Source organism: Arvicanthis niloticus, chromosome 6, assembly GCF_011762505.2.
Source record: "Arvicanthis niloticus isolate mArvNil1 chromosome 6, mArvNil1.pat.X, whole genome shotgun sequence".
NCBI lineage: Eukaryota > Metazoa > Chordata > Mammalia > Rodentia > Muridae > Arvicanthis > Arvicanthis niloticus.
This window is the reverse complement of record NC_047663.1, coordinates 27,040,390-27,054,840: the sequence shown is the minus strand read 5'-3', so window position 1 is coordinate 27,054,840 and position 14,451 is coordinate 27,040,390. Positions and strand designations below refer to the sequence as shown.

General features: G+C 46.2%; 1 protein-coding gene across 1 annotated transcript in view; it reads left to right on the top strand.

Annotated features, from left to right (window-relative positions):
* Positions 1 to 968: 968 nt before the first annotated feature.
* Positions 969 to 14,451, top strand: part of Fam117a (family with sequence similarity 117 member A) — a 43,777-nt gene continuing 30,294 nt past the window's right edge. Inside the window, exon 1 of the mRNA XM_034504370.2 lies at positions 969 to 1,217. Coding sequence (XP_034360261.1) covers positions 1,022 to 1,217 — 196 coding nt within the window. The 5' untranslated portion in view covers positions 969 to 1,021. The remainder of the gene's footprint in view (positions 1,218 to 14,451) is intronic.

The window sequence follows — 14,451 nt, the reverse complement described above, 5'->3', positions numbered from 1 at the left end:
TTTTCTCTGAAAATGCCTTCATATATATATAGCATATAATTTTCACAACTTGCCAGTATTGTCTTTGGAGACCATCTGGTCTTTGACTTGTAGGTCAGAGAGCAACTGAGCTGGAAAGACAAAGATTTCCTAACGGAGTCACTATCAAACTTGATCAGATTTATCAGTCACTTTGTTTTGCTAGGTACACTTACAATGGATGGCTCTGAAGGGAAATTCCCAGCTCCCTTTTAAAGTCTCAAGTTAATTTACAGACTAACAGCTGTTTTTTATTGAGATTGGACTAGCTTCAGGAAAGGACTTGGAAACGTAGAAGACAAATGAGTGTCATGTGAGGCAAGGTAGCCATTAAATGTACGAATTTAATGCGAAGTTCATGCAAATGATAGGCAAACCTTGTATAAATTATCAAATCTCAGTTTGGAGTTTGCCAGTTGTAGTGAAATCTCATAAGAATTGAAAACTAATGTTTTTTCGGTTAAACTAAATGTAATGGCTTTTGAAGTTAGGCTTTCTCAGTCCCACTGAAACTGCTTAGAGTTTGATATTACCCTGTTTAAAGATTTCATTAGTGTTTGATTCCAATCTACATCCAGCCCCGCCCCTTGCACAGCCTGACATCACATGGCATATATTTGCATACTACCTGGGCCTGGGTGGGACGATCCTCCTCTTTGAACCTTCTCATTGGCAGTGCTGAAGAACCAGCCCTCTACTGGAAGGACCAATCGGGAGCCTTAAGAACATTAAAAAAAAAAAAAAAAAAGAAAAGGAAAAAAAAGAACAGCAGGAGGGTGGGGTTTTGTGTTGATGGCTAAGCACATAGACCAATCATCCTCGGAAAGAGAAGAGTCCCGCGGTGGATTGGTTAAGGGGGAGGTCCTGGGACTCTGAAGACCAATTGGAAGTCTGGGCCGAGGGGGCCGGTCCGCTCCCGTAGGGCAGATAAGTAGCGGCCGCGGGGGTTGGGGGCAGTGTGGGGCTCGCCGTGGGGTTGAGGCGGCAGGTAGCCTGGTGGGCCATGTCCGGGGCCGCAGCGGGCGGCCGAGGCGGAGGTTCCTGGGGGCCCGGGCGCGGAGGGGCGGGGAGTCTCCGGCGGGGCTGCTCTCCACCGGCGCCCGCTGGCTCCGCCCGGGTCGGTCTGCAGCCACTCCGGGCTACAGTTCCCTTCCAGCTGCAGCAGCCGCACCAGCGCCGGGACGCGGGTGGCCGCGCAGGTGAGCCGGGTCCGGAGCGGGTGCTGGGGCAACGGGCTGGAGAGTACTAGAAGTGTGAGGGGGAAGTGGATGGGAGGTGAGAGAAGAGAAAAGGGGGCGCTCAGAGTTCGCGAGGGCGGAGGGAGCGAAGGCGAGCAGCTGCGAACCTGAGGTGCAATTCCGAGACGGGGTGCCGGGTGTCTGGGCCGGGACCTGAGGGGAGGGACCTGGCAGATGGAAACTAGCTTTGGGGGGCGTAACCGAAAAGTGGTCCTATGTGTCCGCCTGGGCGGTGTGCGAAGTGCTAGAGCGCGTGCAAGGAGTGTTGTGGGAGCCCTGAGTCGAGGGCTTTACTGGGAGCCAGAACCGGTGGGCGCTGGACGCCTGCTCGGTGAGGGGGAGGGGCATGGAAGAGAGCCGGGTGGAGCCATGTGTTACTTCTCCAGCTTGAGTTTGGCCCCAGCGTCCCCCTCCATGGCTCTCGAGTTCCTTTCTCTACCACTTCACGTGCGCTTTCCATTATGCTTCTTCCAGGAGATGATTTGAATCCAGCCCGTTGGAATAAGTTAGTTTAACGGCTTTTACTTCGGTGCAAACGTACCTCTGTTACCGATTTTCTACATTCCTCTCGGTGTAGCCCAGAAGTTGTATGCTCCCCTATCTCTGACCTGCTTAATATGGCTGTCCCTTTCCAATCATTCTGTGCGTGTGTGCTTATGTACAGGAGTTGGGCAGTTTGCACCCTACTTTCTCACCTCCTCTGGAGGTGTTTTGTCCTGAGCATTCCCAGCCAACGTGGCAGTGGAGTGCTTACAATCAAGTATGTTGTGGCAAATACCCCACTTTCTGAACAGCGCCGAGGCAGTTTCTTAATAGCAGCTTGATGTGGTGGGTGTGGGGAAACTAGGGTGGAGCAAATTTAACCTTGCTTTCACACTCAAGACTGTGATGGGACCCACAAATGCAGGCCCTTTGGAACGGAAAGGGAACCTACTTGCATGAGGACGTTGGCTGTAAGTTAAAAGTGAAGTTTGCGTTTGATTTACACCAGATGTGAAAGGATCATTGCACACTTCCTAAGCCTGAGTTTGTACCAAATGTACAGAAGTTATGGTCCCTGCCATCCTACTGTGACATTCTCTACACTGGTCTCTTGCACTTTTTGCAGATTACTAAGCTTGGATGTTGCATATCCTGAAGGTATTCTGTTACAAGAGTCCTGCTAGATGGGATTCATCAGGTCTTGGAGGCAGAAAGTCAAGTCTATTTGGACCTCACTGTATGTGTTAGTATCACATTCGGGAATGCAGAACTTGGTGAAATCTGGTAGCAAGATGGTGACCAAGTAGTCAAAGTATGTGTAGTAGAATCTGGTGGTGTAGAAGAAGGCAATGCCCAGACAAACTCATGCCTATCATCAACTATAAAGCAAACCACAAGACTACAAACCTGTTGGTTTTGTTTGGGCTTCCTTGAAACCCAGGGAAGCTAGAGCAGCAAACACCAGAACCTTCGTCACTTTCGGTAGAAATCGACAGAAGCCTTGACCGTGCAGTAGTTAGAAATCATGTAGCAATCATTTTAAGAGCAGTTGTTCTGTGATCCCTACAGAGCTAGCATTAAAAGGGAAAGCAGTGGTGGGGGCTGTGCAAAGGGAGGAATGTAGGCTTGCATGCTTGGGTTTCATTACATGGTCTTCTTTTGCTGGACCAGGGTCTCTAAAGATACTGATGAAAACAGGAAACCAGAGGTCTGTGTAACTTGTCAGGTGACTTAGGGCAGATTGAATGGATTCCTGCATTATGTATTTGTTTGGTCCATTGTTTCTCCACCTGTTAGTATCTCAGAGGTATTAAAAAGACATTTGCTTATGGAGTGGGATTATCATTATGTTTTCAGTAGGCATAGAGAGAGAGGGACGAAATAGTAGCCTGAGCCTCTTGGTCTTCTTTGTGGCTAAGCACTAAAGAGAGATGGGAGGGGGTTGTGTGCCTGGTCTTTGACTTGGGACCTATTAGCCTTGGGCAGGTTAACCTCAGTCATATTCCTGTATCTTCTGGTTGTTTCTATTCCTTCTATGCCTTGGGAAGTGTGCAGGAGTGTTTTCCCCTAGGCCATTAGGGCATGTAACAGGGACATTTTTTGCTCTCACAGATCCTAAAAAGAATGAGATTTGTAGTCTGGGTTTTAAATACAGGCTCTTCCACTTACTAGCTGGTATATACTCTTGAGGAAATTTCTGGACTTCCTTTCTTCTGTGGATAAGAATATCTATATCATAAGAATTAAATGAGTTTGTGAAGAGCTTAGAAGAGTGCCTGGCACAGTAAAGGTGCTGTAAAAAGTGTGTCCTCTCACTGCTGTTCTCTGCACTGAGCTACTGTGTGAGCACTGTTCGGGAGAGTCCACTGCCTTTTCAAGCTTCAAAGAGCAAACCCAGACTGCTCTGAAACCAGTGCTGCAGGTTTCAGAATTTCAGGGCCTCTCAAATTTTGAGTCTGTCATCTTTTAGAGCAAGCTCTCTAAATGGGGCTCAGGAACACAACTGTTTAAAAAAGCCTGCGAGCTGGACTGGGTTTCAGGAACAATTAAGTGTCGTCATCGTTTCTGTTTCCCATCCCCAAAGATGTAATACTCTGCCTGTGCAGTTATCTTGCACCACACTCCCCGCTGTGTTCTTGACAAGATAGATTAGGCCTCGTTTAAAGGGTTATGGTGCAAAGAGCGGGTTTACCTTCTGTGACCGTTCATCCAGAAGGGATGTCTTCATAAAGCGAGGAGGAACGGCTTCTTTTTTTTATGAGCTGGAGCTGGGAAAGCTGAGAGACAAATGAGGGCCAACTCTAAGAAAACCATGAGCCACTGGTGAGTAATTGAAACCAAGGTATATTTCTTACTGCAATTGCCCCTTGAATTAAATTAACTCACTTTCTCTCTCTGTCTCTCTCTCTTTCTGTCTCTCTCTGTCTCTCTGTCTCTCTCTGTCTCTCTGTCTCTCTCTCTCTCTCTCTCTCTCTCTCTCTGTGTGTGTGTGTGTGTGTGTGTGTGTGTGTGTAGCCAGTTTGAGGCTGCTAACTTTTGTGTTCTTCCAGAACCAGAGATGATAGATAAAAGAGAAGTAGGAATTGAATTTTTCTGGGTTCCAGTCTTACCTATCTTTAGAGTTCCCTTCTCCATATCCCTAGAATGGAAGCAACAGTTTTGTTGTTCATTTTGTGGTGCTTAGGATCAAACCCAGGACTTTGTGCATGCTATACAAACACTACCACAGAGCCACATGTCCTGCCCCATGAAGATAACACTTAATTAAACTATGCTAATTATTTCTCCAAACCTGGGAAACCAGATGCTGCCTGGGAACTACCGTACTCCACCAGAACCTTCTTAAACCAGGAGCTGGTAATTATAGCCTGTAGGTTGGTTATATCTGGCCCTGAGCCTGTTTTTGTAAATAAAGTTTTATTGGAATACAGCCACACTCTTTAGATATTGTCTGTGTCTGTTTTCATGCTGTCAGTGGCAGAGTTGAGTCATTGTATAAAAGTTCATCCCTCCTTGTCCTGAAAAATACACCTGACTCTTACTTCAGTATAAAAATCAGTTTCAAGTGTATGTAATGTACACTTCCTCAGAAAACCCTAAGGTAGGGTAAGGTAACAATCCTGGGTCCCTACTCATATTTTAGGGGAAATGGAAGCATCTGTTTCTAGTCAGTTCCCAGTCTTTGTGGCAGATCAGCATGTGTGAGTACAGATCCCCCACCACCATGGTTGTCAGGTGACATGTGTTCAGTAGACATAGCTCATTTGAATTTACATAAAAGCTTAACAGTTAAGCAAATTTGTCCCCCCTCTTTTCTTATGGCCCCCTACCCTCAACCTAACAACTCAGACTACAGAGAACATATTTTAAAAATTAAATGGAAATCATGTGAGGCATAGCTCCTGTTTTGATTTTTTCTTTTAGTTTTCTCAACAAATCAGTGAGAGTTGAAAGTAGTCATGGCTGCCCTAAAATACTAGATTCCCCAGAGGGACATAGAGAGTTGCTCTCCTGAGTGGCTATTTCCTGTATTTCTGTAACCTATGATTGAGATGGCTTCTATTTGGGAAGCACTGAACTCTTGGGCTCTCCCTAGCCTGATACTGTTAACTGCTGTCTTCCATAGTTTTTCCAGGCCCAGGTGTGGTCATAAAGTGTATTTTTGAAGCATCTGAGCCTTAAATATTTTATCAATAGTGATGACTTTCTTGAATTCAGGGGCCTCCAGTTTCTAGTAGCGATGAGTGCCAACCTTTTAGGTACCCAAAGCAGTATGGGTCTGTGTATTCTTCAGGATAGCACAGTATTAGATAGTATGAGAAATCCTTATATAACTCAGAGTTAAGACCTTGGTAGAAAGGAGGTGAGAACATTGTGGGGTGTGGCGGTAAGAGGATATTGTTCTCTCTGGTTCAGATATGGATCTCTAGGAAATATGAGGCAGCGTTACAAAATTTTCATGGTGATGATGTGAATTCGAGTGTTGCCCAAGGAGTTTGGTGGGCTCAGTAGCCAAAAGAACTCTGCCTGCATTTACTGCTGAGGTCAGTGTGTTCTGAGTCATATGGGAGGCCCCAGGTCCATGCTATTCCTCAATCATAGCTGTAGTTGGGAATTAAACAGCTGCTTCTAGGTTCTTACCAATCTCACACTGAGTCTTTGTGCTAAAGGATTCAGACTTTATGATGTGACATTGTCTGACAGGTCTGGTTTTGGGGTTTTATGTACACTGTCATGTGTATCAAGCACTACTTGACACTAGCTCACGTTTCTGCCTGGTTTTACCTGGTCTTAATCTTGTTCTATGGGCAGCCTGGAGCCCTTCTAAGGCTGGGAAGGTAAACCTAGTGTTTCTGTCCTACTTCATAGAACAAGTGGATACTATATGTGTTACTTGTCTTGTTGCTGAGACAAAATACCTGACTGAAAAGGAAGGAAGAGTTTATTTTGGCTCATAGTTGAAGGGTATAGTCCTGCCCGACAGGGAAGGAGGGAGCAGGAGCTTGGTGCCTGTATTATATCTGCACTCAGGAAACAGAGAGAGAATCCTGGTGCTCAGCTCTCTTTCTAGGCGGTCCTAGGAATCCTGTCACCTACATATAGGGTAGGTCTTCCATCTTTCATTAACTTAATAGAGACATACCCAGAGGCTTGTTCCTTCCAGGATTCTAGGCTCCAACAAGGTGGCAATCACAATTAACCACCACAGATGCCCAACAGCAAGTTTGTTTTAAAGAGTGTGGACAATCTCTTGATGACTTAATAATTTTTGCCCTCCTGGTATAGAATTTCTGCCCTTCTAATACAGAAGTTGTTCTTCTCTATCTTAGAAGAGGGAGTTGAAGCCAAGGGAAGCTGAGTAGGAACTGCTCTCAGCTTTCTCCTCTGCCTGAGTTGCAGCCTCACAGAGATTCCATTATTTGGTTTGCAGAGTATGAATTAACCAAACACTAGCCAAATCTATTCACATAGTTAGGTCAGAAACAAATCCTGGTCTCAGAGAGGGAAGAGTTGAGGATGCTATTTGAAGTTCATAAATTATCTGTGCTCCAGTTCCTGCTGCTGTGCGGAGCTCCAGATGGGTTGTCGTTCCTGGGCACAGCTGGCTGTGAACATGAAGCCTTGCAGCTCACAGTGCCCACTGGACATCCTAGCTTTCTGGCATGTTGCTCTCTCCCTAGAGTCACAACAAAGCTGCATGTCTCGCTTTAGAGTCATTTAAATGGTTGTCCTCAGGCTGAGTAAGCTTCAGTTGCTTTTCCCGTGTGGGAGTACCACAGCCAATCTTAAAAGAACGCTATCAGAGTATTTCATAATGGGAAAACTGCAAGTCCAGCCCTGGGGAACCTGGAACTGAAGTCTTGGCCATGTACAGACATTTACCCTGCCCTGTTCAGGCACACAGGTCTGTGGGTTTGCTCACGAGCCCTAGATAGCTGACACTGGGGGAGGATGGAGTGCCTTAGGCTTCACCCGCCTGCACATTAGCAGTTTGTGCTTCCAGCTTCCTATTAAAAGGGGTGTGTGGAAGCCTGGGAAGATTCTTCTAAAGGATTTGATTGCTCTCATGCAGTTGGGCCATGGTTAAGAATTGGGGTGCATTCTGTTGGAGGCTGTAAGAATGTGTCATCTTAAATGGTGGACATGGTAGTGTAAATTTAGGGCCCCCCTCCCCACCATAGCTCCCTATCTGCTCATGGCAGGCAACTTTTTCCAGAGAACCACCTTGTTAGGGAACAGGTTAGTGTACCAGCAGTTCTGCTTTCTGAGTCCCCTGTCCTGGGATCTGAAATGACAACCTTCAGGAGAACATTGAAGTGTTAAGACCAAAGGTGGGATTTGACACACAGCTGTAAGACATAAGCTGTAGCATATCCACAAGTGAATGCATTCTAAATTCAAGCTGGAGAGGGTGAAGAATGAGCGGCTAGTTAGTGTGTGCTGGGTTAATTATAGAACTACAGGGTTTTGAATAGTCCTCTCTCTCTCTCTTTCTTTCTAAATTGGCCAATGTATTTTCCAATTAGGTTTCTATTGTCTTCTCTCCTTTCTCTTTTAAAAGTGACCTTGTTTTTGGACCCTGGGATGTATTATAGGGTTTAAAGCATGTGCCTAGCATGTGCAAAGCTTTGGGTTCTATTGCACACACACACACACACACACACACACACACACACAGTGCCATTGCTGTAGTCTTGTCTGGGCAGCAGTGTTCTCAAATCTCTGGAGTGCCTTCTGCCCATCCTGGAAATTGTGTGTGTGCCTTTTTTTTTTAAGTCGGTACCTAGTATTTAAAGTGCAGTAGAACAAACCCCACAGCTTGAACAGATTGGAGTGCCTTTGCTGAGGGAGGGCCTGGGCGAAGTGGGGAGTGTCATGCTCAATAAATACTTGTTGGATTGAGTTGCTGGAAAGGCAGTGGAGTGCAGAAGGAAGCCACACCTCCCCCAGGCTCACTTGTAATGGCCTTTCCCCTTCTGGTCCCCATGCACTGTTCCCCCTCTAGAATCCCTCTCCAGCTACTTGCAGAACAACCTTCCCATTCCCCAAAGAGTCAGTGTTCTCTCCTTAAATCATTGGGCTTCTTTTCAGCCTGGCTTTTGGGCTTCAAGCCCAGCTGGTGACAAAGATGTTGCATTTCCATGGAAGTCTTTGCTAGGCCTGTAGGTTCTCTTCCCAACACAGGGACAAACATGGGCAGTCACCAGGTTGATCCATGGAAAGAAACAATCTGTAGGATTTTGTTATAGTTTTGTTTAAAGTCTGAGCTACCAGGCTTTGGCCTAGAAATAGGTGTGGTTGGTGGATCGAGGAGACTGAGACGAGTGCCCAGTGTCCTTTTACACCAGATAGACCAGTGCCAATTTTTTTCATAGTGTTATACTGTACAGCAAGGAGAAGCAGGAATTGCAAAGTTAGTGGCTTTTTAGGCCAGGCAGCAGAGTTATAGTGTGCCCTGGGGTGGCTTTCCCAGGTGATCAGGTTGAAAGCCCCCTCCCCCATGCCAGGCACCATCCCAGGTGCTGCTGTTCCTTCTCTTCCCCTGCTAAAGTGCGGAAATGCAGGGGAGAGGTGTTTGTGATCGTTGTCCTAACCCTAGACATTTAGGCCGTTCTTCAGTCTCTTTCCCTAATTCTAACCCTGGGTCAAGTGACTTAGACAAGATGGTTTAATAAAGCTGCTCAGCTGGCTGTGACTTTGAGCAGAGCGAACATGTGATTAGGAGAGGAGGCAGCTTCTTTCCCTTCTTCCCTCCTCCCTCCCCTTCCTCCCTCGCTCCTCCTTTACACTCCGTCCACTATGAGTTTTCTGAGCCTGTCTGATCAACTTCATAGTTTTGAGAGAACCACTGTTGACAACATGTGCTTTCCTTGCCCCACAGCTGTAGGCTGGCAGAAACCTGTCCTACTGTCCTGGGATGGGGGAATCATCCGCTTAACTCATGCTCATCAGACATTATTCAGGATGGGGAGGGAGGTGGGGAGGTGGGGAGGTGGATGTGGGTAGTGTAGAAGATTGAGGGGATGCAGCCATACATCCCCTCTATACAGCATATAGAGTAAATACAGCATAGTCTGAATGGAGAGGGGAGAAGAGTGCTGTGGGAGCTGCATCCTTGGGGACAAGCACCACTTAACCTGAGGGAAGCACTAGATGCTTCTCCAGTGGAACCATCACATCAATCAGTCCATGTTCACAACAGAAAAGTAATAATACAGCTGTTTCTGTAGTAAGAGGCTGAGAATTCCAAATCTGAAAGGCCTGAGATTCACCTGCATTGCTCAGACAACTCCAGACAATTGGTACTCAGATGTTGTTTATCCATCTTCACCATGCCCTACTGGTAAGGATGGCATTTTTGTTGTTGTTGTTGTTTTTCTTGCAGATAGGGAAACTGAGACCCAGAAAAAAACCCTGCCCACAACCATGTGACTGACAAAGCCCTTTTGCATGGCTAAGCAAAGGTATCTTCTCACACGTGGAAGTCTTTTGTTAACTTGCTGCAGCATGGCATCCCTACCACCTGCCTCACACATCTCCAGCTCTGGTTGTCCTTTTGATGTGTATCTATATTCCAGGCTGAAAGTGCACCTGAATAAACTGATTAAAAGAGAACTAGAAATGAGCTACAGAGATAAATCTGTTCCTTCAGCATCCCAAGGCGATCACACAATGGATTTTCCACACCTTGGACTTGTCCTGTGAGCTGTAGATGGTGGATAATGGGAAGCCCTGAGTATGTGGTATGGTGGTGGCTTTTCAGTGTTTCTGGCTGTTCTGAGGTATCCAGTTGCCATCTGGAATGAATAGCTCACCAAGGACAGGCAGGGAACTGGGGGCAGACTGATGTTCCTACCTCTGGAGTCATGGTTATGGGTACTGTGTTTGGAATGGTATGGGGAAGATGTGCCTATGTAGATGGTGCTTGTAAGAGGATATTTTTCTTATGTGTGACTGAGTGAAACCATAAAAAGCACCTGGGAAGAAATGTGGAGGGTGCATTCCTACGGCAGGGGGTGGGCACAAGTGGCATCGTGCCACATAAACAACTTAGCCCTCCATGTGGGGTAACTCCTGGTACCACTACTCTCACATTCCTGATGAGAAAGAAGCCTGGGGCACATGATCTGCCAAAGCACAGCCCTCTTCTTGCTTTTGGTTAACCAGGAGTGGGGTTCTTGTGGTATTTAATAGCACCCAGTAGGGGGAACAACAGAGGCTTGGTCTCTGGGAGGAAGCTCCATCTAGGAAGCCTTGCCTGGCATCTTTCTTGGAGGTAACTGACCCCTCTACAAGATCACTTTCCTCTCTATAGATTTATGTCCGTCACGTCCTAATGTTTGTATGTTTGTGTATACGCTTTCTTTTCCAGTAACTTTCAACCTTGTAAGGCAAAATCTTATTTAACAAATATTATAAAAAATTTTCTATATAATAAAGTTCCCATGTATATAATGTTTTGTTGTTTGTTTTGTACGTTTTGTGTTTTTAAGTAAGAGACAAAAAATGAAGGAAGGGCTTGGAGAGATGGCTCAGTTGCCACAGTGCCTGCTGTGTGAGCATGAGCTGATTCAGAGTCGCAGCACCCACGTTAAAGCAGGGTGCACTTTCCCTGTTTCCCCAGCACTGTGGGGAGTGGGCATAGGGACATCTCTGAGCTCATAAGCTGGCCAGCCTAGCTGAATATGTGAACTCCAGGTTTAGTGAGAGACCATGTCTCAAAAGTGAGATGGAGCTGGTAGGATGGTTCAGTGTGTAGAAGCACTTGCTTCACAAGCTTGACCTGACTTCAGGCCCTGGATCCCATTTTTGAAGGAGAGAACTGACTCCTGAAGGTTGTCCTCTGACCTCCACATGCACTGTGGCATGCACTTCCCTGTATTCCCACACATATCATACAGAGAGAATAATTGGAAAAAAAAATAAGTTTCAGTATGATAGAACACAATTTTAATCCCAGCACTCAAGAGGCAGAGGAAGGCAAATCTTTGAGTTGCAGGCCAGCCTGGTCTACATAGTTAAGACCCTGTCCCCCCAAACCAAACAAAACAATTTAAAATTTAGTAGAAAAGCAATTGATGAAGACTTTGGTCTCCATGTGTACATACACTTGCACACAAATGCACACACAAACAAATACACATACACCAGCACACAGAAAGAGATGGAAATTGGCTTGTTGTAACTTGTCTGAGCTGTGTGGTCACTGTCCATGTAGAACAGAACGTTTGAATGCTTGTTGTGTTCAGGGAAAGGAGCGGAGCCCATAAGCCCGACAGTTAACAAGATCTCCTTTTGTTTTCTCTTCGTCCCCAACCTCCCATTTTGTCATAGTTGCTTTTTTCTTTCAAGGTGTCCCTCCATCCACCCTCACCGTGTGTGTGTGTGTGTGTGTGTGTGTGTGTGTGTTGAGTGAACATGTGGGTGTCAAGTATGAGTGTAGGAAAGTACGTGAGTGTGTATAAAATGCATGTGACAGCCAGCCATCAGTAGAGCAAATGGCATGTGTGCTCGTAGGAGAATTTGAGTAATGGTCATGTATGTGTCCTGTGTACTCATTCTTGAACAGTCAGTTTCACATCATTTCCAAATAAAAACATTTAAGCACTACTAGACCAATGTGACTATCAGGATGCTTCTACATGCTTGTAACATCTCTTATTCTCCCCACTTAACAAATGGAATAGTTGATAAGCAAGAAGTTATGGGACCTGTTTTGAGTTCACATAACATGCTGGGTGGAGCCCGGGTTTTGACTCTTACATTAGATTGCCTTTCAGGAGTTTGCAGCTTACCCTTCTCCTCCTGGACAAAATTGGTACCCAGTCAATTCCCAGTTTGTATGTTTGCCAAGTGCAGCCCTTGCTCCATCTTGACCCAGCATGCTGTCACTCTGCACATGACCCACGCTGAGCATGCTCTGTATGCCCAGTGTCTTCTGAAGGAACATGCCTCCTCTCTTGGAGATGAAACACTAGTACTGTGTTTTCCTGCTCTGCACTTAGCTCTTCAAATTCTTAGAGTACACGGAACCGGAAGGCTCATCTGTGCCGTAGCCATACAGAAACTCTACTGCGTATTTACATGGAATCGGACAAGGGCGAATCAGTGAGTTTGGCTTAGAAAGTGATGCCAGGTTATAGGCCTAGTCCAGATGGCTCTTCTGGGTCTATATACTAGGCAGTTGTACCCTCTGCCTTGTGAATATGGTAGGCCTCAGGGGAGTTTGTGTGGTTTAGTGCACAATGTTGCACCAAGTGGGGCAGGAGTTAGAACTTAAACTCAGGGAAGTGCCCTTTGGTCCATCTTTCTCTTGACCCCAGGCCCAAGGAGGCTGGGTCTGGGATTACTAAGCAAAGTCAGAGGAACAGACTGACCCGGTTGTATTCCCACCCTTCCCTCTTACACACCACCTCAGCCATCTGGCTGTGCTCCTTAAAGGCATCCAGTCATTTTTGCTTATGCTGCAGGGAATGAATGAACCCTAGTCTACTTAGTCTGGTCAGTTGAACCAGATTCTTACTATTTAGCCCAGGCTATTATAGAGTCTGCAGTCCTCCTGCCCCTGTTCTCTGCTGTGACTGCAGGTTATAGATCACCACACTGGGCCCTACTATCTAACAAAGCCCCCTCTTTGTTAAAAGTTTTCTGTGACTAGAGAGACGGCTCAGGGCTTAAGAGCACTTGCTGTTCTTACAAAGGTTCCAAGTTCAGTTACCAGTAGTTGAGTAGCTCTCAACCACTTGGGGTTCTGGTCTCAGGGGATCCAACACCTCCTTCTGGCCTTTATAGGCATCTATATACACATACATAAGCTCACACACAGACACATAAGTATACACATAATTGAAAATAAATCTTTTCTTGAAAAGGCAGTTTTCTAAACAATTTTCAGCTGTGGTGTGCATCTTTTACCCCAGGTGCTTATAGCTGCTGCCATAGACTTGATTAACCTGGCTGTAATTAAGCTGTTCTTAAGAGATTTTTTTTTTTTCATGGCCCAGCCAGCTATGTGAAGTAGAGCCCTGGGCCGTTTACTATGTAAGTGTCCCCGATTGTACTCAGATTGCTTGTCCTTAGGAAGTGACCAAGTTACATAGACTCCCTCCATGATCCTCTTTATACATCGGTGTCTTCGTGGCTGTGTCCTAACTCAAAGTAACTGATGGATGGTGGACAATCAGAGTCAGAGCAAGAAGGAGGAGAGTGAAAAGAGACTGTTCCCAATGCCTAGGGGGCTGTCTGAAGCCTAGATGTCTGTGTGGGAGCCACTGTAAGTAACAGTGCTGTCTGCTTCCAAAGGACTAAACTGAGCTTGCCTTCTGGGCCTCAGAAGATGGGATAGGACATATAGCTGAATAATATCCCATATTGTCTTCCTGGATCCAATTATTCTTTTGTATCAGTAAAATAAGCCTTTTCTTTACTTACAGAAGGTAGCATTACCATGAAGCAGCTTGGGGGAGGAGGTCTGGTCTGTCACTTACCTTCCAAATAGTATGTGTTGCCACACCCTCTGCCTCAGGAAGCTGCTTGTAGAGAGGTAACCAGGGAACAGTCTTCTGTTAGGAGGCCCTTGGCAGCTTTCTTCTCTTCCCGGCAGTTGTCAAGGCTCTAAACACAGGGGCCACCTAGCCTTGCTTCTCAGGCTGATTTACCCTGGAGGCACTGCATAACCTTTGTGCTTCTCTTAGGAAATCCGAATAACTGGCAAGACCAGGACTTCAGAGCAGGGGCTGCCCTGGAGTGTTGCCCAGCACACTTTGGGGTTTTTCCATAGCCAGGGCACAGCATAGTAATTTGCCACTGATTTCCAGTTCAGTTCTAGAAGGTCAGGACCCAGGTATATGGATTCACTGGGTGGGGTGTAGGAGTCTTTTTGAGATCTCCCTTGTGTTGCTGGGACATGAAATAGAGCATAAGTGAGCATGACCCAGGCTTTCCGCAAGTGGAACAAGAGTTCACACAGGTTTTTGGTTTTGTTTAGCAACATTGGGGATTGAACCCAGGGCCTCAGACATGCTGGGCAAATGCTCTACTATTGAGCTGCAACCCCAAAAACCCTCCTCACAAGTTTTCATGAATGACGCAGAGCAGATTGGGTGACTGATGTTCTTGGTTCTGAGGAACCTAACTGAGCCCTTGTCCCTAGCCCAGCCCAGAGCAGAATGAATTAAAAACCAAGGTTAAGTGCAGCGGATCCTGACAGAGT